Source organism: Bos indicus, chromosome 6 (genome assembly GCF_029378745.1).
Source record: "Bos indicus isolate NIAB-ARS_2022 breed Sahiwal x Tharparkar chromosome 6, NIAB-ARS_B.indTharparkar_mat_pri_1.0, whole genome shotgun sequence".
Taxonomy (NCBI): Eukaryota; Metazoa; Chordata; class Mammalia; order Artiodactyla; family Bovidae; genus Bos; species Bos indicus.
Window position 1 is genome coordinate 22,526,793 of NC_091765.1, and position 27,654 is coordinate 22,554,446.

A 27,654-nucleotide genomic window follows, 5' to 3' on the forward strand; every position below is an offset into this window, starting at 1 on the left:
AAGACACCAGTAAAATGCTTTTCCACTTTTTCCTTCTAGCAGTCGGAGTTAACAGTTCTACCTAAACTCCACTAGATGGCAGCACATACACATAAAATATGTGAATGTGCGCCTAATTTTCTAAAAACTGAAACTTGAACTACAGATCCCAACAGGCATTACTAGGCACCTGACTTGCTTCTGCACAAAGGTCTTAAGTTTCTTGCCAGCGCAGTGATCTGGAGGACGCCATGAATTTGCTGCTCTAAAGTAAGTTTCCCGATATATTAAAAAAGAAATTTTGGTGGCGGGGTGGGGGTGGGGGTCGGGGAAGGAGAGTTGTCATTTTCAGATGTTACTTTGTTCTTCAGGATTAGTTTTAGCCGTAAGTTCGGAGTAAGGGGGCATGTTTAACAAATTTGAAACTCTGGTAAGTTTTTCAAAATAGCCAAAGGAGTCTACTGTAGACATCCTTTCTCCGGTTCGTCAAGAATTCCTGTAAATGCTCTGTGTCTCTGGACTCTGCATTCGTACTGCGGAGAGTGGGGGTTCAATCCCTGGTCGGGGAACTAAGATCCCATAAGCAAGGTGGGCCAAATAAAAAAATTAGCACTTAGATTCTAATATTTGGAGTAAGCAATCCATCTTGTCTGATTTTCACGTTGAATTTATTGAAAGTTGCCTCATTTCGCCATTTCATATTATGTTTGCACTCATTTTTCCAAATAAATGTGTCTTCGTGTAATCGTTCAGTTTATCTAGTTATAAGGCTTTGGCTCTAAAATCTGACCCCAGAAAGACAGGGAGGACAGCTTGGAGGAGGCCATCAGTGAGCAAAACGGCTGCCCTGTGCTTCAAGCGCTTTTAGTAAGCGCTTCTCTTGCTGTCAAAGCTTCCTGGCATGTGCCTTCACAGGGCCATGGGCCAAAAGTCACTGATGACAGCAGTGTAAAGTAGCAGCTTTTTAATACATGATGCTCAGGATTGGGGGCGGGTAAGGATTATTGGGGTTTCTTACTTTCTAAAATATTATATTGAATGTTTAACTTAACTTTTACCATGGTTTAACTTAAAATGTATCACTCATGTAAGAAGGAAAAAAAACCCCTAAAATTGCATCAAAGTAGGTCGGCCATTGTGAACGTCCTGCTTCTCCGTCAATCACAGAGCATCAGTGAAGTCGTAAGCTAGTCCCTGGGGGTAGTTCTTAGAACCACGCGCTGTCAGTCAGGTCCTGCAAGAAACTTGACTCCTAGAGAAAGGTACACACGCACGAGTTTTATTAGAGGAAATGCTGGTGCGGGAGAAAATGAGGAGGGAACTGGGGCTGGGAGAGCGGTCAGACCGCGAAGGAACCCGGGAGCGGACGAGGGGCAGAGCGGGGTGCGCGCATCCTGCTTCCCTTGCAGTCCGCGGGAGGAGCGCCACGGCAGGCGGGAGGGGCTCGGCGTGTCCCCGAGCTGGGTTCGCCTTGGCAGTCCACCGGAAATGGCCCGGGGGCGGTGGCCTCGGCACAAACTCAGAGATGGGTTTCAGACCGCAGCGCTGGTATCATGATCAGTTACGGGTACCAATTCCGCGGAGCCGCAAGGCCCTGGCGCCCTGTGGGGATTTAGAACCACAGGGTCTTCTCTGTATCCAGGATCAGGAGGCCTGGGTTTGAATTCCTAGCCGTAAAACACTAGGCGAACCACGTAATCTCTTTGAAATCAGTGCACTGGCGACCAGGCCCTGGGTCAGCTCTTAAACACTCTCTCCGCTGCTCTCTACCCCTCTATTTGTCCACCGCCTCTGCACGACTGCAGTTTCCTCCGAAGGAAACCCCCTGCTCAGTCCCTCCCCAGGCCTACTCTCCAGTGAGCTTTCCAGAATACACATCTGGTCGTGTCATGCTCTCAAATCCTCCAGTACCGATTGCCCACAGGAGTACCTAGCCCTCAGCGTGGAGAGCTGGGACAAAGGTTGCAGGCTTGAAAGTGTATGCGAGTTACCACAAAAAGCCAAGGTTGGCTGACGAGAACAGAAATAAGTTCAAAAAGAAATGACTGGATCATGTGAGCCCTCCAGGCTAGACTAGCTAGCTCTCTGCACTCTTTATCAGACAGGTAATGAGCAGACTGGGAAGGTTATTTTGTGCATGTGCTATTTGTTAGCTCCCCCAACCCCTACCCTTTTCACTTTATAAAAACTGGAAAATAAAACTCAAATTCTTAGCCTCTGCTGCTAAAACTGGCCAACAAAACATGGGCTGGAATTTCAGAGGAGGGCGTCCTCCCAAAATAGAAAAGCAAGGTCTCTGAAAGACTTCTGTCTTTTGCTCCTTTCCTTCTCTTTTGCCCGGAATGCAGATGTGACGTCTTGGGAGAAAGCAGCCATTTTGTGCCTTGCTGTGTGGTCAGAGGCATACACTAAGAACTGCAGGATGAGAGAAAGAACTCGGTTCCCTGCAGACAGCCTCATTTGATCATCACCTGACTCTTCACTACCTGTAACCTCATCACTAGCCTTTCCTGTCACCCTGCGATCTGTTACAGTCCAAGCATTGACCAGGTATCTTCTGTAGATCCTATTTCCCCTCTGTCAGACGTCCTTAGTCCTCCCTTTTAAAAATCACTATTTGTGTCTGTTAAAGTGTTACTGCTGAATGCTCAGACTTTAATCAGCAGCACTGTGGGGTAGGATGTTCACTTACGGAAGAGTCAGGAGACCTGACATTAGTCCTGTCTTTGCTGTTGACCAGCTCTGTGACCTTGAGCAGGTCAGATCAGTTCCCTCAGATGTAAAAGGGGGGCTTGGACAGGCTCTAACTTTCCAACTCTTATTTTTCAATGACTTTCTGAAGCCAACTGTGAAATCGTCCCAAGAGACCCGGAAAAACCACAGATGATTGGTAGTACAGACCCCAAGAAAAGTGTACAAGGGAGGAAGCAAGGAGCAGTCCCAAGTAGGGAGGACCCACGCAGTGTTTGCAGGGAGGGGCAGCGGGGAGAACGGTGGTGGGCTGTATCAGCAGCAGGGGCTGAAACTACCTGAAGATGGCTTAAAGTCTGATGTCTGTCTGTCAGTTACCACTTCAGTGTGTGATAGTCGCTCAGTCATGTCTGACTCTGTGACCCTATGGACTGCACCCCTCCAGCTTCCTCTGTCCGTGGGATTTTCCAGGCAAGGATACTGGAGCGGGTTACCATTCGCTTCTCCAGGGGATCTTCCCAGCCCAGGGATCAAACCTGTGTCTTCTGCACTGCACAGATTCTTTACTGACTGAGCTACCAGGGCTTTGCTAAATGTTTTTATATGCAAAGCTAGGCATTTAGGGCAAGCATTCTTGGAGATTGATGGGGATCTTCTCAGGTGGTGGGAATATTTGACAAAGGTGTGTGTCTTCAGGGTCTTAAAGGAGTCTGTTGAACCATTCCTTCTAAATGTTACTGCACAAGGCCATGGGCTACAGTATAAGCCATTAAATACACGTCTGTAGATTAGACCGCAGGTTCCAGGATGGGTCGACTTGATGGGAAGGTCATTGTCCTGACGGCTGCTGCTCAGGGGATCGGCCGGGCAGCCGCCTTGGTAAGTTGTTATCTTTTGTTGCTTGCTTACTAACTTTTGTGGTACAGAATTCTGGGGCCAGGTACCACGGTTATTTAGTTCTGCTCTTTTTTTTTTTTCCTTTTGTGCTTCTGTTGTCTTAAGTTACAAAAAAGGAAAGTGACTCCTCCGACTCCAGGCAGATGAAGGAATGAATACCTCACATTTATCCTGTGACATCACTGATAGCCTTTGAGCTGAGAAACTTGTCTGTCTGCCTTAGTTTCTCTGCACCATAATAAAGTCACTGAAGGGGCCCTACAGAAGTGCATTGTTTTCTGAAATTATGTCAGTTCAGAGGCAGGACTCCAGACTTACGAGACTATCAAGTTATCTTTGCCTTCTAATTTGTATCAACTTCTCTCACATGAAACCCCCACCTGAGCTAATAATCCACTTTTATTAAGAGGAAAAGTGTTGAAATAACCCATTTTTTCTTTTATTATTTGGATTTTAGTCACTGCTCAGAAATAGAATGCAGGCTGTAAAATCAAAGAAAGGTAGTATTTTGAGAGGTGTTCAATAACTGAATCCTAGTTTTTTAAAAAATATATTTATTTGGCATTACAAAGTCGGGCTTCCCAGGTGGCACAGTGGTGAGGAATCCACCTGCCAATACAGGAGACACAAGAGACTCAAGTTTGATCCCTGGGTCAGGAAGATCCCGTGGAGAAGGGAATGACAAGCCACTCCAGTATGCTTGCCTGGAGAATTCCATGGACAGAGCACCTGGTGGGCTACAGTCCATGGGGCATGACTGAGCAACTGAGCACACACACACACACACACACAAAGGGACAAAGTCAACTGGCAAGCACAGTGTATGTCACATTGTTCTAACTAATGATAAAACAGACTAAAAATGTGAAGAACGAGGTGAGACTAGGTAGTGTGAAATTTCACCTATTTCTTGGGGAAAATAATAGCGACAATAAGATAAAGGGGAGAGGCTAAGTGACTCTCGGTTCACGAGAGCAGTTTAACCAAGTAAACAAAGGATTTATTTGTGTGTTGTGTCTACCAGGCTTTTGCAAAAGAAGGTGCCAAAGTCATAGCCACCGATATCAATGACTCCAAACTTCAGGAACTGGATAAGTACCCAGGTAAGCACCTCCATAGCTTGATTTTGACATTGGAGTCTACAAGGATTATAAAGCATTAACACTTTACATGTTGAAAGAAAATTCCTTAGCTGTTCAGCTCCACGGGCCTTCTTTTTAGAGCCAGATTCTCTGATACCCAGTTTGTATTCTGTGAGCCTGCAGACAAAAATCTGTACACTTAAATGTATGAACGAAGTTTTTAAGGTGCATATTTAAAATTTTTTATTTATCCAACATGTCAAAGGATTCAATAGCTAATTATGAAGTCAGACATGACCATTTAACAGTCATTATGACAACTTCTTACTTCTGAGCCCCCCTCCTCTAAGGGCAGCAGTGTCCAAGAGAAACATGATGTTTGTCACAGGCATAATTTTTCTAGTAAAATATACATTTAAAATGTTAAAAGAAACAGGTGAAAAGTTTAAGAATATATTTTATTTAACTCAATATATCTAAAATACTGTAATTTTAACGTACTCACGATCAAAATTATTAATGGGGTATTTTACATTTTTTTCCTAAATCTGTGAAACCTGTGTGTATTTTACACTTAACAGCATGTTTCCAATCAGACTAGCTACACTTCAAGGGCTCAGTAGCCACATGCAGCCAGTGGCTACTATACTGGAAACAGCTCAGCCCTAACATTACGTATCACAACCAGAGACTCTAAGAGATTATTTAGATGTTTATTACCCCTTATACTATGGGCTTCCCTGGTGGCTCAGACAGTAAAGAATTCGCCTGCAATGCAGGAGACCCAAGTTCTATCCCTGGGTCAGGAAGATCCCCTGGAGAAGGAAATGGCAACCTACTCCAGTATTTTTGCCTGGAGAATCCCATGGACAGAGGAGCCTGGTGGACCAAAGTCTACAGGGTTGCAGAGAGTCACTCAGGCATGTGCGATTACCAGTTTCTTTCTACCACTTACTACATACACCACACTGAACCTAGCTCCAATATCAGAGAGGTTCAGGTGACTCTGAAAGAAATCAGAACAGAGCACTTATTTAGAAGTTGAATGGAACAGGTTCCATGATCAGCACAGATCAGTTCACTGACCTAGTTGTCTGCACTGGCCTAGTTAACTGCACGAGACTATCTTGAATTGTAATTCCAACAAATCAAGCTGTTGGAATAGAAAAGCACAGCACAAAGGAGGCCTTTCTGAACCTCGGTTTCAGTCTTCCCTTCTGTTTATAAACTTTTCTTTCTATATCCAAAACAGAATGATGAACCATGTATTATTAAAAAAAAAAAAAAAAAACATAAAAATAGTGACTGCTGCTTCCGTTCGAGAATGTTCAGGGGGTTTTGAGTAGCTGGTGCGGTGTGTGTCTCTCACACCCCCATGCCAGATCTCTTGTGGCCGGTGTTCAAGTGTTTCATCCCTTTGTCTGGCCTCTCATTTCTTCTCCTTGTAATTTGGTGCAGAAATAAGTGATGATAGCTTTGGCCAGCAGAGTCATTTCTGAAAAATAATAGAATTAACATAAAGGTAAAATACACAAGTAAAAACAATACCTTATCTACCGCCCCTGCCTTTACCCTTCACACAGACAGAATCCAGCATCACTGTAGCAGGGACTTGGCCTCTGGGGGAAAGAATGGGCTGAAATGAGCTGACTCACAGCGATTACTGCTGGCTTACTGAGAAGCATCTGCTATCGATCATCCGCATGTCACTGTGAAGTCTTTATTCAGAAAAGACCTTTATCATTCAATTTAGAGACTAGAGAGAAGGGGAAGAAGAAAGAGAACTGTTATTGGGAGGTCAAATAGGGAGACTTCAAGATTTTTACTGATAGTCTTAAGATTATGAAGACCCTACGAATGGGCAGCAATCCTACGAAGCCTACCATACAGATATTACCATCTTCATACTTGGAAATAGCTGAATCTTCAAAGCTAAGCGTCCTTTACGGAGACAGGCAAATAATGCCCTTTGTTTTATATTTCAGGTATTCACACTCGGGTCCTTGATGTCACAAAGAAGAAGCAAATTGACCAGTTTGCCAATGACATTGAGAGACTTGATGTTCTCTTTAACGTTGCTGGGTAATTCACAACTTTTCACTTCCACTCTTCTTACAGAAAGCTTTCTGCAACTCTCACACAAAGAATTTTGATAAAGCAAAATTATTCATTGTGAACCATAATATATTCCTTGGGGAATATGGCTAAAATTTTGGACATAATTTTTATTACAATTAAGATCAGCAAGTAAAACAGCCGTAGACATTGACATAGGCTTGGGGTCTACAGGCAGTTAGGGTCACTCAAGGCACCAGCACTAACACGATTGCTCTTTTCAAGCCTGGTACCAGGCTCATGCCAACGGACTTGTCACTGATGCTCTACTAAGACTGATAAAATAATATGAAAAACTTTTCCAGTAGAGTGTCTTTAAAATGACCCTCTATCAGAGTACATTTAAAAGAAGCCAAGTACTCAGATTATTGAAATGTGAATGTCCCCAATTTTTTGGCACATTGGCACCCCACTCCAGTACTCTTGCCTGGAGAATCCCATGGACGGAGGAGCCTGGTGGGCTGTAGTCCATGGAGTTGCAAAGAGTCAGACACGACTGAGCGACTTCACTTTCACTTTTCACTTTCATGCATTGGAGAAGGAAATGGCAACCCACTCCAGCGTTCTTGCCTGGAGAATCCCAGGGATGGTGGAGCCTGCTGGGGTCTCACAGAGTCCGCACGATAAGCAACTTAGCAGCAGCAGCAGCAAATTCTTTATACCTCCCAAGCTCAGTGTTTCTTACTGGGACAGTCAATCCCAGCAAAAGAAGGTTCACGTTCTACCTTTATACACAACACGAAGAGAATGGCTTAACTGAACGTCATGGGGGTGGTACCAAGCTTCCTGAACCACACATGTAAAGCTAGAACTGGAGCAGCTACATGTAGATACAGCCACCGCTGGAACCCACTCTCCCTTCTCAGACATATCAGTAGATGTGAGTAAATAGGATCTCAGTAGATACCTTCCAGATGTCCCACTTTTCTTAGGTAGTGTTACATTTATACTCCTGCATTGGTAGAAGAATCCTAGAATGTTCTAATATAGTTTTATGGTTCTACCTAATCATGATTCATAGTGAAAAAAAAAAATCTCTGCGTTCATAGTTTATCATATGTTACAATGTATGAAAATTAAATTAGAGCAACAATTTGTGATGATCTGGTTTATGAATAACCTGCTCATCCCTCATATGAGGATATACACAGAACCGTGGAAAAAACAATTAGCAAAATTAGTTTTTGAGCATCTGTTAAGTTTTCAGCAACCTAAAGAATACAGAAATAGAGCGTGTGATTCTTGCTGTCATTCAGTTGAACTGGAAATACAATGGTGCATAGGAATCAGAACCAACAATCTTTTATAATTAATTACATAATTTTGGTCCGGGGACAGTGAAATCAATAGGACTCAAGTGTTTAGAAAGCTTCCTTGAGGAAATGTGACTTCAAAAGAGTGAAGTTTATATTAAAGGTTTTGCTTTGTTCTGCAGTGTTTACTCAGTATGTTAGAACTGTAGAGTAGGGGTACTGCTTTGCTACCCTGAGATGTTGAGACTTGTTTCCTTGAGTTTAGATTTCTCCTTGAGAATGTTAAATTTGTGCCACCAGAGGGCGCTCTTGAAATAGTAGTTAAGCATTCTATTCTCCTTTGTTTTTTATTTTTTTTAAATGGGTTTCCCTGATGGCTCAGATGGTAAAGAATCTCCCTGCAATGCAGGAGACCCCAGGTTTGATCCTTGGGTCGGTAAGATCCCCTAGAGAAGGGAATGGCAACCCACTCCAGTATTCTTGGCCGGGAAATTTTCCTTGGAGTTTTGATTTCCCTTGAGAATGTTAAATTTGTGCCACCAGAGGGCGCTCTTGCTCTTGAAATGATCGTTATGCAGCGTGTTCTCATTTGTTTAGTTTTGGGTTTGGGGTTTTGCGGGTTTTTTAATATGTATTTATTTTTGCTGCATCAGGTCTTAGTTGCAGAATGCAGGAATCTTTCATCGAGGCCCACGGACTCTCTACTTGAGGCAAGCGGGCTTAGTTGTCTTTAGCATGTGGGATCTTAGTTCCCTGCCCAGGGATGGAACCCACATTTCCTGCACTGGAACCTGAATTCTTAACCACTGGACCACCAAGAAATCCATGTTTATTTTTAATGACAGTGATTTTCCTGTGCAGTTGGTATAAAATCTCTTATGTTTCTTAGTTTCCAAACTCCTGCTTTCTTTTAAAAGAAGTTTTTGGTCTTAAACTTTTTTAGCTTATGGTGTTAGAATACTTCACCTAATGTACTAAGTGATACTAGGTTTGACTTGTTGATAGTCTTGGTAATGGAAGGGACAATGGTCTAAGCCAATAAAGAACAATGAAAAGGATAAGGAAATTCAATAGAAGTTTTTTAGGATGATCATTTTCCCCATTGCTTAATCACTCTTCCAGTTTCGTCCATCACGGAACCATCCTGGACTGTGAGGAGACAGACTGGGATTTCTCGATGAACCTCAACGTCCGCAGCATGTACCTGATGATCAAGGCTTTTCTTCCTAAGGTAAGGTGACCAGCATCGCTAGCATAAGCACCAGGAAATAAGTGGGTCTCCACACTGGACATCCAGAGAGGATCCCCAGTCTGATAATAGCTCACATACTGACTAACCTGTATTGAACATGTATATCAAGACATTTAATAGAAATGAACTCGTTTAACTTTCCACTTCATTCACTCAAGGGCTATGGACCAGGCTGCATTTCAGATGAAGAAGGCATCAGAGAGCTAAACAAAGTCCTTTCTATAATGAAGGTCCTGTGTTTGAGGGGTGAGATGGGACACTATGTCATCAAATAAACGTATAACATGTGGGATGGTTGTGAGTACTATGAATTAAAAAGATGCTAGTTTATCAGAGAGGTCCAGGAGGGCCTCACTGAAAAAGTGTAACTTTCATAGAAGTCCCAGGGGAGTGAGGGAGCCGAAGGTTCAGCTATCTGGGATTGGCAGCAAGGAGGCTTGTGGGACCAAAGCAGCCTGATGAGGTAGGTGCTGCTTTATCACGTCCAGTGTGTGGAGGGATGAAGCTGGGGGGTTAGATAACTTGCCAGAAGTCACGTGACTAGTCAAAAACTAGCCATTTAACTAGGAAGTGGTTACAGCCGGGATTTGAACCCTAGAAACTGGGCCCCTTCTTTCTTTCCTTTCATCCTTTATGGCTGGAGTGACTTTCTGTCGCTGTGCAGGGGTTCTCTCTAGTTGCGGCGAGCTGGGGCTGCTCTCCAGTGCTGCTTCAAGGTCTTCTTGTTGTGGGGGCTTCTCTCATTATGGAGTACAGGTTCTGGGTGTGCGGGCTTCGGTAATTGCGGCTCGCCAGCTTAGCAGCCGTGACGCACGGGCTTAGTCGCTTTGCGGCGTGTAGGATCTTCTCAGACCAGGGGTTAGTCCTGGCTTGTCCCCTGCATTGGCAGGCAGAGTCTTAACCACTGGGCCACCAGGTAAGTCCTGGGTCCCTTCTTGAACGTCAGTGTCTAGACACACACTCATTGCTTTTCAGTACCCTGAGTATTTGCCTTGCACTCCTGCTCTCAGCCGAGCCACAGAGGTACCAGCAAGGTGAGAGACAGCGTGTGCTAAAGAGAGAATATTCCTCCTGAGTCTGCTGCCCTCACATTCACCAGCCTTCACACAACTCATCACTGTTTTAAATTTATTTTACAAAGAAGCATGAAGTGCCTTTCAACTGAGAGCGCCACACTACGTGCTTTGGGGGAGGGGAACAGAAACATGAAATACACTGACTTCAGATGAGCTTATGAGCCAGCAGTAGCAGACTGCACAGGCTCAGACAATGAACAAGGTGGACTTTGCACAGAACAGGCTCAGTTCAGGGTTGTAAATTGAACCCTAGTGAAATGCAGAAACGCTGGGCTCGAAGAAGCACAAGGTGGAATCAAGACTGCCAGGAGAAATATCACCTCAGATATGCAGATGACACCACCCTTATGGCAGAAAGTGAAGAGGAACTAAAGAGCCTCTTGATGAAAGTGAAAGAGGAGAGTGAAAAAGTTGGCTTAAAGCTCAACATTCAGAAAACTAAGATTATGGCATCTGGGCCCATCACTTCATGGGAAATAGATGGGAAAACAGTGGAAACAGTGTCAGACTTTATTTTTGGGGGCTCCAAAATCACTGCAGATGGTGACTGCAGCCATGATATTAAAAGACGCTTACTCCTTGGACGCTTACTCCTTGGAGGAAAAGTTATGACCAACCTAGACAGCATATTAAAAAGCAGAGACATCATGACCTTTGCCAACAAAGGTCTGTCTAGTCAAGGCTATGGTTTTTCCAGTGGTCATGTATGGATGTGAGAATTGGACTGTGAAGAAAGCTGAGCACCGAAGAATTGATGCTTTTGAACTGTGGTGTTGGAGAAGACTCTTGAGAGTCCCTTGGACTGCAAGGAGATCCAACCAGTCCATTCTAAAGGAGATCAGCCCTGGGTGTTCTTTGGAAGGACTGATGCTAAAGCTGAAACTCCAGTACTTTGGGCACTTCATGTGAAGAGTTGACTCATTGGAAAAGACTCTGATGCTGGGAGGGATTGGGGGTAGGAGGAGAAGGGGACGACAGAGGATGAGATGGCTGGATGGCATCACCGACTCGATGGGCATGAGTCTCAGTGAACTCCGGGAGTTGGTGATGGACAGGGAGGCCTGGCGTGCTGCGATTCATGGGGTCGCAAAGAGCCGGACACAACTGAGCAACTGAACTGAACTGAAATGCAGGAGAGCTGCCCCTCTCCTCCACCCCAGCTGGGTTAGATGACTGGCACACTGAATGCTGCCCCAGCCCAGGGCGGGAGATGAGTTTTTTGATGGCAACACAGTTGCTGATACTTTGCTGTGGACATTAAGCCTAATGTCAAGAAGGATACAGAAGAAAGCTAAAAGGAAAATTGGAGAAATTGACTTAGTAATGAAGGAACTTTTTTAATCTACTTCTTTGCGTCTAGAAGGAATCTTTGGATTGGCCCTGGTGGCTCAGATGGTAAAGAATCTGCCTGCAATGCGGGAGACCTGGGTTCAATCCCTGGCTCGGGAAGATCCCCTGGAGAAGGGAACAGCTACCCACTCCAGTAGTCTTGCCTGGAGAGTCCCATGGACAGAGGAGCCTGGTGGGCTACAGTCCATGGGGTCACAAAGAGTTGGACACAACTGAGCAACTAACGTACACACGAATGTTGAACTAGCAAATTTTTAAAATATATACATTTTAAAGACTTTGTCCTTTTAGTTTTTCTTTTTGGCCAAACTACACGGCATGCAGGATCTTAGTTCCCTTTCAGTTCAGTTCAGTCGCTCAGTCGTGTCTGACTCTGCGACCCCACAAATCGCAGCACGCCCTTTACCAGGAATCAAAACTGCATCCCCAGCAGTGGATATGCAGTCTTAACCGCTGGACCACCAGGATTCCCAGGATTGCATTTTTTTTTTTTTTTTTTTTGCCTGTTTGGAGTTCACGAGAATCTGAACTGGAGTGTATTTCTTGAAGACTTGAAGACTCAAGATCAGAGGAAAAGCAAAGGCTATGGTAAAAGAGCAAGCTTGGGTCAGATGGATAAGCCTGTTTCATGTGTAGGCGGCACATCTGTACACCGAATGTCTGATAGACACTGGGAAGGATGTGGGTGTAAGGTACAGTGGAAGCCAAAATTTAGACTTGTTCACTTTTAAATATCAAATGCTAACTTTCAAATTAATGAGTTTGCCTATGAGGTAAAGCAACTTAACAATAATCCATGTGAGCCAGTGACACTCATGTGTAAAAAATCCCAAGAGATATTAATGACTGGGATGAGAAATCAGAAGTCACTTGTCAAGTGACGCTAACGGGCCTGACCCGGGATTTTGGAATCAGGTGTTGGAAGACCTTAGGCAGGCCTGAGCTCTGCCCCTAAGTCGCCACGGGACCTGGGAGATGACACTCCCTCAGCATCTGTTTCTTCTATTTAAAATGAGGGTGACAGATTCCACAATCCTTTCCAGGCGTAATTATGTTCCTTAAATATGATGCACATGTACCGGCTTAGAACTTTCCAGGGGAAGCCAGAGTTTGCAGTCTAGGCAGATTTGTAAGGTCAGGTGGTCAAAACACAGGAATAATACTGGAAATTTTTGTTCATGAATTATTGTTGTTGTTCAGTTGCTCAGTCGTATCTGACTCTTTGTGACCCCATGGACTCCAGGGTTCCTGAATAAGCATACAGAAAACCATTCCAAGACTGAAAGAGCACTGAAAAAGCAGAGAACGAATTAAAAATACTGTAAAAGGAGGTCAGTGCAGAATCCAAGGCCCATCAGAAGAGAAGATCCATTACAGCAAGGATCCGGGAGTGTCTTGGATATTTGGGGGTTTTCCTCCTTTGCTGAATCTTAGACAGGTCCCTCACACATTGAGGTGCTGACCAGACATTTGCTGGATGAAGAAATGAATCTTGGTTGTCAGTCCGGGTAGAGGTCATGCATGGAATCACTGAAGACAAGCCAGGGTCTGCCAAATTTAGGAGCTGAGCTCTGGTCAGTGAGGGCAGAAGAGCTCACAGTAGGCTAACTAGATATAGCCAGAGGGAATCTTTAGAGATCTTTGTAGCACCTGCCCGAGTCTCTGAGAAGTCAAAGCTTGACAGCACAACCATGTCCAGGCACTTCATTTTATTGTTGCACCTGCCAGAGAGGAGCACTCACAGCAAGACAGCAGGTGCTGAGCTGGTGGTGAGAAGGCAGCGTGGGAGGAAGGCAAGGACTGTGGGTTCTAGAATCAGCCGGCAGACCTGGGCTAAGCGCATAGTCCAAGGGTTAGAGGGCAGCAGTAACATGTCCCGGGTGACTGTATTCCAAAGCACTGCCTGGGGAATTTATTGCATTTCAGAAGATCGGCGACTGAACTTATTCAATAGTCCATCTTTATATATTAAACTCTGTGTGTGTGTGTGTGTGTGTGTGTGCTCAATCATGTTATCATGTCCGTGTCTTTGTGACCCCATGGACTATAGCCCACCAGGCTCCTCTGCCTGTGGAATTTTCCAGGCAAGAATACTGGAGTGGGTTGCCATTCCATTTTCCAGGGGATCTTCCCCACCTAGGGGTTGAACCCACGTCTCTTGTGTCTGTCTCCTGCACTGGCAGGCAGATTCTTTACCACTGAGCCACCCAGGAAGCCCCAACTGGGCTACGTATATTCCATGGGCTTCCTGGGTGGCTCAGTGGTAAAGAATCCACTTGTCAATGCAGTAGACACAGGAGATGCAGGTTCAATCCCTGAGTTGGGAAGATCCCCTAAAAAAGGGACTGGCCACCCACTGCAGTATTCTTGCCTGGAGAATTCCATGGACAGAGGAGCCTGGTGGGCTACAGTCCATGGGGTCACAAAGAGTCAGACATAACTAAGTGACTGAGCAGGCACAGCACATGTATTCCATGTATATTAAAAATGGATTGTATATTTCAATTATACCTCCATGAAACTGGGAAAATTAATTAAGGCAGGTTATGTTATTTGCTAAAATGGATAAGAAAATAATTTCAAGGCTTAGTTTTCAGCACTGTTATACTTTGCTAATTTTCCTGGTCTTTTATTACAAGGACTCCTCTTTATTATGATCCTTTTTATTGTATAGACGCACAAGTTGGGTTAAATAGTTTCTTTTTCTGCCACCTTGACCTCACTGGGTCACCTCAGCCTCTCCTTGTATCCCTTTAGTCCATCCAACATAAGACCTTTGGTTATTTTAGACTTTCTGCTCTTAAGTACAGTTAGTAGCTAAGTATCAAAACAGAAAGTAAGAGTGCCAGAAGGAAACACAGCATCTTGGCAAACTCATCTCCGGGTCACCTTCTCCATTCCTCACCTCTCTGGAAGCTGCTGGAGAAACTTGCGCCAATGGAAGTGACTTTTTTCTTAGAGCCCTTTCACTGCCTACAGAGACTCCTCCCCCGTAGAAACTGCGTACTTGCCTTTCATAACAGAGCATGTCCTGGTTTTCCTCCCTGTGTCCTCCATCTCCCCCAGCACTTATTCTGACTCTTCACCATCTCCGCCTTGTTCCGTACAGCCATCCCCACACCCTCTGATTTCAATAAGTTGGTGCCCATATTACCACCAAAATCCTGACTTTCTCTGCCCACTGATGCAGAATAAATAAGTACAGAGACAGAGCTTGGAGAAAGTAGGAAAATGGCTTTAATCTCCAGTGGGCCAGGAGGAGAACACAGCAGGCCACGACCTCAAGAGCTGAGCCCCCCACGTGCGGAGTCTGAGGGCATCACATAGACTGGGCTCGCAGTTTGGGGTGTGTGATAAGGAGCGAAGTAGTGAGAGTGTTGCATTCTTTTCTGGTTTCAAAACAGTCAGAGCTGGCATCATGTAGCCCATAATTGGGCCTGGCAGTCCAGTAATCAGGTCCATTTGCCTGTGGTTTATCATACTGCGGCCCCTCTTTGAAATGCAAAAAGCTACAAGGGGTAGTCTGCAAAAGAAGGGGGAAGGTAAGCACCTGGTCCACGATGTAATTTACATAGAGTTAAGGGGCAGAAGGTGCAGGTTGTAATTTACATAGTGTCTGGTTAGTTTTGTGAGATACAGACTAGTAACCGTTGCAGTTAAGCCGAGAGTGATTAACTCTTTCAGGCCCGTTTACGTTCCTTCTCTAGTCTGGTCAGTTTCTTTTCCTTTCCTTGTTCTCAGCAGAGGAAAAGCTTCATTGCTATTTTTGCTGCAACACCCATTAGACAGGCATTCTCTCCAACTCTCACTTCTTCCCCCTCAAACCTTCATGGGTGGGTACCCATGTGAATCTGCATGCAGTGCAGGAGACCCAGATTCGATCCCTGAGTTGGGCCTGGAGAAGGAAATGGCAACCCACTCCAGTATTCTTGCCTGGAAAATCCCATGGACAGAGGAGCCTGGTGGACCACCGTCCATGGGGTCGCAGAGTCGGACATGACCGAGCGACTGACACTTTCAGACTGCCCATGCCCTTGCACGGGTGTGTATCTCTTGAAAACACATATATGTCTTTTAATTAAGTATAAAGTGAAGTGAGTGAAGTCGCTCAGTCATGTCTGACTCTCTGGGACCCCATGGACTGTAGCCCACTAGGCTCCTTCGTCCATGGGATTTTCCAGGCAAGAGTGCTGGAGTGGGTTGCCATTTCCTTCTCCAGGGGATCTTCCCAACCCAGGGATCGAACCCGGGTCTCCTACATTGCAAGCAAATGCTTTACCGTCTGAGCCACCAGGGAAGCTGGCAATTAAGTATAAGTTCCTCTGAAAACATTTTCAATTCATAGCAGCTTTTTTTACTGATGTACCATTTTAGGTCTGGGGCAGAGCTCAGCCATCTGCACTTGAACCTAGCACCTCACAAAGTTTCGATTTATTAAGTGTACTGACTGGCTGCTGGGTACCCTGTCTAGGAAGACAGAACAGTCACACACCCTCCTTTTAAGACCTTCACACTTTCCATGGGGGATTCTGATGGAGGTATTGTTGGGTAACACTGCCTTAGATGGGGTGGGGGGTAGAGCCCTCACTGCAGGCAGCCAGGTCCCAAGTCCCATCCGAGTTACCTCGATTGTCTCCACCTCTGTTGCCCACAGACATCTCTGGTCTCTACCCTTGAGCCGTGTCCGACTCTGCGACCCCATGGACTGCAGTCTGCCAGGCTCCTCTGTCCATGGGATTTCCCAGGCAACAATACTAGAGTGAGCTGCCATTTCCAACTCCAGGGCATCTTCCTGACCTACACTGGCAGGCAGATTCTTTATCGCTGAGGCCCCTCATTTCCTAAATCCCTGCATCATCTTCCAGTGATCCCCTGTACATGAGACAGGGTAATTTTTCTAACCTGCAAATCTGAGCATGCCACTCCCCTCTGCATTAAACCCCTCATTGTCTCCACCGCATTGCCTTCTGGTTTAAACCCAAATTCCTAAATTTAGCCCCTTTGGCCTCTGCAGCTTTCTAATATTCCAGCCTTCAAAACATCAGCCATCCTCTGCGTGCCCCACAACCTTGGCTGACTCCTTCTCGCCACACCCGACTCCTTCTCTGTGTCGGACTCTGCAGACATGGAGATGATGCACGATGGTACAGGTGGATTTTTGAGTTTAGAATGAAGGAACTACTGCTGAGATAACATTCCTGCTGCAGATTGTATCGGCTACTTGGATCAGACTGGTAGTTCTACAGGCAGGCTGGGACTGAGTCGTCTGTCTTTGAATCGCTGGTCGTGACTCTGTATCTGACCACAGTAGGTAGTCAACAAGAATGTGATACATGGTAAGAGTTTTCCATCAGGAACACACAGTAACATTAACATTCATCAGCCTTTCATTTAGCTCAGGGTCCCTTCTTGGTCTTGCCGATGCTCTTATGCCCCAGGAAGGCAGTAACCCCTTGAGTAAAGTTCCTGCCGATGTATACACAGGCCGTCAGTTCCCGGGAGTGACTGGGTGAGACCATTAAAGCTGCTTCACGGTGCTTAATGTTAACTGTTAATAAGGTAGCTCTGCAAACTATAATAAATGTACATCTTTTATTTTGGGCTTCCTTCGTAGCTCAGTTGGTAAAGAATCTGCCTGCAATGTGGGAGACCTGGGTTCGATCCCTGGGTCCGGAAGATTCCCTGGAGAAGGAAATGTATTCTTGCCTAGAGAATCCCATGGACAGAGGAGCCTGGAGGGCTACAGTCCATGGGATCTCAAGAGTCGGACACAGCTTAGCGACTAAACCACCACCACCACATCTTTCAATTTAGTTCTTATTTTTGGCCGTGCTGGCTCTTTGTTGCTGCATGGGCATTTCTGTAGTTTCCGAGAGCGGGGGCCACTCTCTAGTCACTGCACACAGGCTTCTCATTGAAGTGGCTTCTCTTTTGCAGGACACAGCAGGCTCTAGCTCACTTGGGCTTCAGTAGCTGCAGCTCCCGGGCTCCAGAGCACAGGCTCAGGAGTTACTGTGCTTGGATTTAGTTGCTCCACTGCATGTGGCATATTCCCAGATCAGAGATCGAATCCACATCTCTTCTTTGGCAGGTGGATTCTTTACCACTGAGCCACCAGGAAAGCACCAAATGTACATCTTTTAAAGAGGTAGAATTTTTAACCTACAGAATAGCATGTTTTGGGGGGTTTTTTGTCTTTGTTTTGTTTTGGCAGATGCTGGCTCAGAAATCTGGCAACATTATCAACATGTCCTCTGTGGCTTCCAGCATCAAAGGTAGGCGTGTCTTCCTCTGGGAATCATGACCCATGGACTGACACATCTTCAGGAGCTTAAGGGTTTGGGGAACAAGCACAGCAGAGATCATGTAACCCACACATGAGTTCAAAACTGCTTTTTTTAAAACTGGAATTAAGCACCAAGCCTTTTACCTTAAATATGAACCAATCATGGAACTAAAGTTTGCTTGCTTTGCCCTCCTTTTTTTTCCCCCTCTAAATGGATATAGAAATGAAGATCAAAATGGGGGAAGGAAACATTTATCCATTTAATTAATCAAAAAAGATGTACTGAACATCCACTAGATGCCCCTGACCCCAGAGAATCCACAGCCCCAAAGGGGGAGAGAGATGGGGAAGCACACGTCTTCTGCAGCGTGATAGGATTACAACAGAGCTCTGCACAGAGTGCCCTCGTGGTACCAGAGACGGACCTCTGCCTGTGGACTGGGGAGAGCTGCACAAAGACGTGTGAGCCAGCCCTCAGCGAGAGGTCAAGCTGCAAACACGTCTGTGATGCAGACATGGAGATGATGCCTGATGGTACAGGTGGATTTTCAAGTTTAGAATGGAGGAGCTACTGCTGAGATAACATTCCTTCTTTCAGCAAGGATACACAGTAAGCCCTCCTGGGAGAGAAATACAAAGAAATAGGTTTGGTTGAGCTGTGTTTTGTTTCCCTTTGATTTATCCTTGTTGTTTGTTTGTTTGTTTGTTTTAATTTGGAATCCACCTAAGAGTTCTACCAATTGATGATGAAAAGCTAAGGGTACAGCTCTCACTTAAATGTAGCATCTCAACACAGAAGTCTCACCTGAATTGTGCCAACAATGATACTATGTCCCCAGATTCAGAAACTAGCCCTATTAATGGAGAAGAACTGATATCAGTTTTTTAAAAGGGTGGAGTGTGAGGAAGCAGGACAGTGGTCTCCTGCTTCCTAAAGGAGACTGCTTTTTATTTCTTCCTCCCCTCCTTCTCAGGTATGATATGCCCTGGTGGCTCAGTGGTAAAGAATCTGCCTGCAATGCGGGACGCCCAGTTTCCATCCCTGGATCAGGAAGGTTCCCTGGAGAAGGGAATGGCAACCCACTCCAGTATTCTTGCCTGGAGAATCCCATGGATAGCGGAGCCTGGTGGGCTATAGTCCATGGGGTCGCAGAGAGTCGGACACGCCTGAGTGACTAACACCTGCTTTCCTTCTCAGGCGTTGTGAACAGGTGCGTGTACAGCACAACCAAGGCGGCCGTGATCGGCCTCACAAAGTCCGTGGCTGCAGACTTCATCCAGCAGGGTATCCGGTGCAACTGTGTGTGTCCAGGTGAGCTGGGCACTGTGGGACCGTGAACTTGACCTTTCTGACCTTCTGGCTGCCGCTCTGAAAGGCGTCTATGCAGGCTAGTTTATCACATGTTGTGTTGTCACTGGGCAAAGCGCAAAAGAAAAAGAGCCTAGGCTAATAGAGACACAGATGTAGGAACAAACACGGACACCAGGGGGAAGAAAGCAGAATGGGCCCAATTGGGAGACTGGGATTGACATACATATACTACTATGTATAAAAGAGATAGCTAAGGAGAACCTGCCGTATAGCACAGGGAACTCAACTCATTGCTCTGTGGTGACCTGAATGGGAAGAAAATCCAAAAAAGAGGGGATATATGTACGCATATAGCTGATTCACTTTGCAGTACAGCAGAAACAGACACAGCAGTGCAAAGCAACTATACTCCAGTATAAAATAAAACAATTTTTAGAAAGAGAAAAAAAAAGGGGGTTATTAAGATAATAGTCCAACGGTAAGTTGGGAATAAGACCCTAAGTCATTAGGAACAACCTGCAGATGTGTTAAAAAGCAAAATTCAACCAAGTAAATTTGAAAATCTAATTGGCTGTATTCAGTGATTCATAAATCAGGTGGCATCCTGTTTAGCAACTAGATGGATGCTCCAAGGAGTTCTATACAAATGGAAAGTTTTTATGGAAAGGAGGATGGGGCAAGGAAGTCATTGGCAAAAGAAAAGGATTTTCTAGGCTGTGTTCGTGTTAAGTTGCTTCAGTCGTGTCCGACTCTATGGGACTCTAAGGACTGTAAGCCTGCCAGGTTCCTCTGCCCATGGGATTTTCCAGGCAAGAGCATTGGAGTAGGTTGCCATTTCCTCCTCCAGGGGGATCTTTCCAGCCCAGGAATTGAACCCACGTCTCTTACATGTCCTGCAATTGGCAGGTAGGTTCTTTACCACTGTGCCACCTGGGAAGCCCTATTCCAGTCTAGGGAGGAAGGGATGGCGTGAATTTTATCATACAGATTGCCTCTTCTTCCTCCGGGGGGAGAGAGGGCCCATGAGGCCGATACCTCACTGGGTGCCGACCAGAAAATTCCAGACTGGTTGATTAAGATTCTATTTCTGGTAAAGACTGAAACTGCAGTTAGGTTAGGCATTAAATACAGGTTTGGTATCATGGGCTTTAGCACAAATGATGCCATTTTGATTTAACAAATCCAAAGTATTTAAATGCTACTTGTGTGGATGGGGGCCATTCTAAACCCTGTGATTAACAGTCATAACTGGCCTGGGCTTGGTGTTTTGGAAGCAGGCCAGGATGATCGTCTCAGAGAAAAGGCGAAAAGTAGGCTGTACTCCCAGCACAGCAGGAAGGAGAAGGAGCCTTCGGACACAGGGAGCCACTGAGGCAAGTCAGTCACCTGGGGTGGCCCATAAGCAAAAAGGAGGGATTAATACCTTCCTTTATGCTATACAGAGGGGGTCGGCAAACCGTGGTCTGCAGGCCAGATCTGACTCACCACCTGTTTTGTAAACACAGTTTTATGGGAACACATCTCACCCAGTTTGCTTCTGTACTGGTTAAGTCTGCTTTCATGCCAAAGTCAAAGCTGAGTAGTTGTAACAGACCAAATGGTTCTCGAAGCTAAAAATACTTTCTCACTGTTGACTAAAAAGTATGCTGGCCCCTCATGTAAAGGAAAGGAGAAAAGGAGAGATTATTATTAGTAGAAAGGACATTTATGTTTATACTATACAGCAGTCTATTAAGCGTGCAATAGCAGTGTGCCTAAGAAAACAATGTGTATATCTTAATTCAAAAACATTTTATTGCTAAAAAATGCTAACCATCATCTGAGTCTCCAGTGAGTCATTATCCTTTTGCAACAGTAACAGCATAGATCACTGATCACAGATGGAGGGCCGTTCCCTCCCACAGAAGAGGAAGGCAACATATGTATACCTATGGCTGATTCATGTTGGTGTTTGGTAGAAACCAACACAATTCTGTAAAGCAGTTATCTTTCAATTAAAAAATTAATTAATTAAAAAAAACGAATACAGTAATAATGAAAATGTTTCAAATATTGCAAGAATACCAAATGTGACACAGAGACACGAAGTGAGCAAATATTATTGGGAAAATGCTGCCAGTAGACTTGCTCAAAGAAGCATTGCAAAGACCTTCAATTTGTAAGAAATGCAGTACTTGTGAAGTGCAGTCAAGCAAAGTGCAGTAAAATGAGGTCTGCCTGTTCAGGGTGCTGAAGAGGAATTACCAACTTCCTCTCTGAAACCAAATTCAGTATTGCATGTCCAGAATCAAAGTTTCTCTTCGTAGTTCACAACTGCTCTCGGGGGGTGGGGTGGAGAAGCATTTCACAATGACCCGTGGGACCTTTCCAAACCCGAGGGGCACACCAGAATTCGGGGAAGGAGTTGATGGGGAGCACTGTGTACGGTTTGGAAAGCAACACAGGGGATTCTGATGGCATCCTTCATGGTCTCCCCTTGGTTGAAAACCACTGACTTACTAGATAAAAGGGGTGAAGCTACCAAGTAACCTTCGAGCCGCAGAATTTCCAAGATTGAAGTGTTCTGTTTAATTTTTCTTGGACCAGAAAGGTAAACTCAAGTAACACTAGCCAAGAGGAGGATCAGGACTCTCCCGGCAGTCCAGTGGCTAAGACATTGCGCTCCCATTGCAGGGGGCCCAGGTTTGATCCCTGGTCAGAGAACTAGATGCCACATGTCTCAACTGAAGATGCTGTGTGCCACAACTAAAACAAATAAATAAACAAATGTTGTTTTAAGAAAAGAAAGAGGAGGATCTGACAGGAGAGACACAGTTTTGCTAGGTTTTAACATACACACTGGTGATATTGTTGGCTATTCTTGGTGCCATTTACCCAGTGGAATAAAATGTCTAATGATTTGGAAAATGTGGTTGTTTTAAAGCTGGACTTTTTGGAAGACTGGAAAATATATCCTCACACTGTCTGGGACAGGGAACTAGCTTTGACTCACTGAGCCAGTCACAGAAGAAAATGTGACAAGGAATGAGAGTCTGGGATGGTACTGATGGACGACACTTCAACACCAGACTGGTGTGGACGATGGCAGCGTGCGTCAGTCTGCACGGGGACTCGGCGGAGTCAGGTGGCTGGAATCGAGGGAGAGGACTAGGCTTGCCTCTCAGCCTTCACGTGTTGGTTGCTCAGTCGTGTCCAGCTCTTCAACCCCTTGGACTGTAGCCTGCCAGGCTCCTCTGTCCATGGGATTTCCCAGGCAAGAAATACTGGAGTGGGTTGCCATTTCCTTCTCCAGGGGATCTCTCTGACCCAGGAATCGAGCCCGGGTCTCCTGCATAGTAGGCAGATTCTTTAGCGTCTGAACCACAAAGGAAACCCTTAGTCATTAAGACCGGTCACATGTAAGATATGGTGCGCATCTGCCCCAGTGGGCAGCAAGAATTTTGAGGAGGTTGTCTTGAGCACACCGTTGGTAGAATTGTGGACTCTAAGGAGGCTGTTGATGAGGCAAGTGAGGAAAATATCAGAAATTGGATAGAGAGAGATTTTTATTATGTGGTATAAGAATTTCATCAACACTATTGCCTGCAGTAACTGTGAAGGGTGGAAAATGTTCCTGATGAGCCAGGCGATATAGCCAAGGCAGCAGCCACACATCCTGTGGAAGGTTCCTCCTGCTCACAGTAAAGTGTGAGAGCAGAGAGACAAGCTAAGGACAGGGCTGTTAAACAGCAAGAAGCCAGGATTTTTAGGTTTCAAAGATTCCCAGCCTCTCCAGAGAAATGGCAAACGATAATAAAATTAAGATTCTGGTTCTGAAGGAGGGAGATAAACTGAGAGATTGGGACTGATGTACACACACTACTCTATATGATGTAGATAACCGAGGATCTACTGCATAGCACAGGGAACTCTACTCAATACTCTGTAGTGGCCTCCAAGGGAAAAGAATCTAAAAAAGAGTGGATGTATGTACACGTATAACAGACTCACTTTGCTGTAAACCTGAAACTAACACAACGTTGTAAATCAATTATACCCCCATAAAAAGTTTCAAAAGAAAGAAATTGTTTCCGAGCAAACGTCCAATCCCTGACACGCCCAGGAGCATGGTCTAAGGATGGAGCTGAGGCTATGACTGTGAGATCATTTTTTTATGACCTTAAAAGGATCGTGTGGTCTTCCTGGAGTAGTCCTGCCAGCAGAAGAAAGGCTCTGTAAAGAGAATTTGCAGATCACAGAAATTAACAAAAATGCCTGGGAACTTGTTCTGTAAGGAATGTGAACTAAGTGGGATTTTTAAAAAAAAATTTTTTTTAATTCATTTATTTATGGTGCTGGATCTTCATTGCTACATCTGATAGCTCACAATTTAAACATTTTTAGTCATTTTCTTGTTTTAATTAAAATAATTTAAAGTTATATTTTTTTCAATGAGAAATATGAAACAATGGTTAAAATAGGAATTTGAAACCAATGAGAATTTCAAGATAATGAGGAAAATGTAGAGCCACTTAAGTTATCCATAAAGTATCATGTGAATGTGATGAGACCAAAGTGTGTCCTGGGAATGCTGGGTGCTTCACCAATAATCCCTGCCTAGTATGACAAAGAATAATAGCTTGTGTTTTTGAAAATCATAGAAACATTATTAAAGAAGTTATAAGACTGTTAAATAAAAGGGCAGGCAGGTAGAGGAGAAATTGTCACTCCAAGTCATGAAGAAAAATTTCACTGATCATTGAATTATACGGAAAGCAAGTTTAAAGTTTAATTGCCAATTTCTTTTTCAGTCTAAGTAAGTAACCAAGCTGAATGCCCTCCTTTTATTTAGGAACAGTTGATACCCCATCTCTGCAAGAAAGAATACAAGCCAGACCAAATCCTGAAGAGGTATAGCTACTGTTTTAAATTTTTAAATCCTGTGGTTTAAAAAAAAAATTCCGCTTCCTTACCTAGAGTAGACAAATCCGTAGAGACAGAAAGGTTGATGGGTGGTTGCTAGGGGGTGGGAGAAAGTGGGTCGGAAGTTGTTTTATAGGTATGGAGTTTCAGCTTTGCATGATGAAAAGAATTCTGGAGATTTGTGCCACAATACTGTGGATCTACTTAACACTGCTGAACTGTACACTACACTTGGTTATGATGGTAAATTGTATATTATGTGCATTTTACCACATTTTAAAAAAACATAAAAATGCCCTCTTCTTTAGTACTAACTTTCTGATCTGTCACGGTGTCTATAGGTTTTAATATAAAACAAATAGTTTGAGTAGCTTGGGAGTTACCATAGTCCTGTTTGGTCTACAGTTAATGATATTATCAATAATGATATTGTCCTGTATCCTGTATCATGCATACTTAGTCAAGTCAGTGGTTCCTTTGTAGATTCCTCTTGCCTTTGACCTCCTACAGGTGTTGCAGGAGCATTCATAGTTCAGCTCACATCACCGATGTCCAATATGGTTTCTGGTTACAGGCACTGAGCGATTTCCTAAAGAGACAGAAAACAGGAAGATTTGCAACTGCAGAAGAAGTAGCCCTGCTCTGCGTGTACTTGGCCTCTGATGAAGTGAGCACTGTTCCTCCTGGGAGGTTCATTATCCTCAATCACGTTTGGCCACAATTTGCTGATCAAAATAATGTAATTTAGGACGTGATCACATATAGGTGCTAAGATGTTGCATTTACAAAGTAGGGATAGGTGCTGACTTAATTTGCTTGACATTAAGGCCACTTTGACTTCAGCCACCAACTTATCCTCATTCAGCTTTACATGTTGCTAAATCTGATAGCAAATGAAGCGGTGAAAGATTGAAAAAAAAATTCAAATTGCTCAATTTAATTAAAATTAAATGGCTCAATTTTATCATTCTTTTCAAAAATTAGCAATTTGGGAAACAATATAATGATTAAGCAGTGACTTAATGTAAATCAAACCAGTGAACCTCCAAAACTGTGAGAGCTTCAGGTAAAATGGGGAAAGGGCAAATCAGATTTGTGTCCAGGAGGCAAAGAATTAGCATCTGGTGCTTTCAGTTTTATTAGTGATTTGTTTAGAAGAATCCCCCTACATCCTCCTTTTTGCCCCTGTGAATTCTTACTTGTTTATATTCATGTATGGAAATTCATAGTTCTGTCTCTTTCCACTTTGCATGTATTTAGTAACCAGTTTCTTCCTTATTGGCTGCTGTATGTTTTGTGTGTGTGTGTGTGTGTGTGTGTGTGTGTGTGTGTTACTCGCTCTTTCCGACCCCATGAACTGTAGCCTCTGTCCATGAGATTCTCCAGGCAAGAATACTGGAGTGGAGTGGATAGCCACACCCTTCTCCAGGGGATCTTCTAAACCGAGGGATTGAACCCGGGTCTCCTGCATTGCAGGCAGATGCTTTAGCATCTGAGCCACCAATGACATACAGTTGTGAAAACAGAAACTTTTTTGTTAGAAATATTTCCTATAAGGTATAGAGCACGAAAACATCCCCTGTGTTTTATGCCTTTGAGTAATAATCAACCAGGAAACTAAAAAAAGAAAAGCAGAGGTAGGTGGGAGTAAGGAGGTGTGTTACTGATCAGTCAGCATCTCCTGAATGAAACTTGTACACATCCGGTAGTTGGTGAGTGTGACAAATGCAGAGGTTGAAATGTTTTAGCGACAGAGTAGTGACTACTTCTCAGAACTATTTGTAGCAGTTTTTCATAGCTGAGAAAACTGCTGGACAGATTGTGATGGAACCAGTATATTGACCATTTTGATTTCTCTGAATCCATGTCTTCAGAAAAGCTCGTTTGATCTGGGGGTACTGCTGATAAGCTAAATTGCCCTGATTTAGCCAGAGCTTCAGATCAGATCAGATCAGTCACTCAGTCGTGTCCGACTCTTTGCGACCCCATGAATCGCAGCACGCCAGGCCTCCCTGTCCATCACCAACTCCAGGTTAGCAAATATTTGGGAACACTCTGGCTTGAAATACACAACAAAAAAAACCTTTGCCTTTTAAAAAGATCCTGAGGAGTCCATATGTGATCAGACAGCCTGCCTTTTAAAAAAACTAAGTGAAACTGGGGGCTGTTTCTTGGTAGAGTGACTACTAACCCATTCATTTACCTAAATACTTTATATGCTCAGTTTTCATATATTGTACTTTACAACACTCTGTACTCCTGTTATGATGTCTTTTCCTTCCTACTTAGGTTTCAGATGTATTTAAAACTAAGAGCACAGATTTGAGTCTTGATTGTCCATTATCCAAAGGTTTAAGTTAGACTATTTCTAAATCTTTACCACAAGAATCACTTCAGCTTTAATTCTTTGGAAAAATAAAAATTCTATGGGAAAAAAACCCAGAAATTTTTAAACTCCTTTAGTTTTGTACAGATTTAGATATCTGAAACTAGTATAAATTGTTTTCTTGGTGAATAGATTATAGTAATTATTATTCATATAAATTTTAAAAAATACATTTAGTGCTATTCAGTTCCTGGAATTAGCCATGTATATTGATTAACTAAATGTACATCTTTTTAAACAAAGTTCTGTTTGGTGATTGACATGACCACTTTATGACTGACACATTTTATGATGTTCAAAAGTTTATTAGTGGCATAAAACTCAGCTAGTTTAGAATACTTCTGAGTTTCAAAATGAAAATACACTATTTTAGCCTATGCTTTATCCTAATTCAGGGAATGGCTCCATATCACAGAATTTTAATTTTCTGATTCTGATACCAAACACTCTTAGAATGTGACATGCATTCAGACACCAGCAAGAATCCAGTTAGCCCCAGATCATGAGAACACTCAGCAGTTTTAAATCATCTGGAATTTAATTCAGATTTTTCTAACTGCTCTTTGTTAAGTGAGATTTCCTAGTACTGTGAGAATAAACTGTTCAGCTGTCTCAGTCAGGAAAACTGAAGAAACACAACCTGGCTAACTGTTTGGTCTCCTTGTCTTTACCACTGCAGTCTGCCTACATCACGGGGAATCCTGTCATCATTGATGGAGGCTGGAGTTTGTGACTTCAGTCAGGGTCTCCCTGCTGGGAAGGTGGGCCCTTCCTGACCACAGTTAACCTACTTACGAAGAAAACTCACCCATCCTCTCTTTCCAGTTAACGGCACATCAATGAAAATGAGACCTTTTGATGATGTCATTGTTCACAAGAATCTGAGTCTTTAAATACATTAATCTCTTTCTAGTCTGTTCTGAAATCACTGTAGTTTGGTGAGATAATGAACTCACTGCAAAAAAGAATATTTTAAGAATAAGCCTCAGTTTGTAAGCATGTAAAAATTAAAATGTGAATATGAAGAAAAATAGTTGTTTTTTTTTAAAACGGTATTCATTTCTATTTTATTT

The 27,654-nt window shown here is 43.9% G+C and overlaps 1 protein-coding gene and 1 long non-coding RNA gene across 4 annotated transcripts; one reads left to right on the forward strand and one right to left on the reverse strand.

The window, feature by feature from the left end:
• The first annotated feature begins 116 nt into the window (after nucleotides 1-116).
• Nucleotides 117-27,631, forward strand: BDH2 (3-hydroxybutyrate dehydrogenase 2). 3 transcript variants are annotated; one of them, XM_070791136.1, is made up of 11 exons: nucleotides 124-249; nucleotides 2,328-2,529; nucleotides 3,367-3,549; nucleotides 4,592-4,670; nucleotides 6,635-6,731; nucleotides 9,140-9,248; nucleotides 17,910-17,970; nucleotides 19,180-19,293; nucleotides 24,125-24,183; nucleotides 24,770-24,862; nucleotides 27,261-27,631. In XM_070791136.1, exons 3-11 carry the CDS (start codon nucleotides 3,478-3,480, stop codon nucleotides 27,312-27,314), a joined length of 738 nt encoding a protein of 245 aa, XP_070647237.1. In that variant the 5' UTR covers nucleotides 124-249; nucleotides 2,328-2,529; nucleotides 3,367-3,477; the 3' UTR covers nucleotides 27,315-27,631. The 3 variants fall into 3 exon arrangements, with proteins under 3 accessions (XP_070647238.1, XP_070647237.1, XP_019817921.1); XM_019962362.2 differs by having other exon boundaries at nucleotides 3,458-3,549; XM_070791137.1 differs by lacking the exon at nucleotides 2,328-2,529 and having other exon boundaries at nucleotides 117-249; nucleotides 3,458-3,549.
• Nucleotides 21,838-24,773, reverse strand: LOC139183599 (uncharacterized). The gene is made up of 2 exons (XR_011567097.1): nucleotides 24,652-24,773; nucleotides 21,838-23,505 (listed from the first exon to the last, which is right to left on the reverse strand). It is a non-coding gene; the product is annotated as an uncharacterized lncRNA (long non-coding RNA).
• Nucleotides 27,632-27,654: the final 23 nt, after the last annotated feature.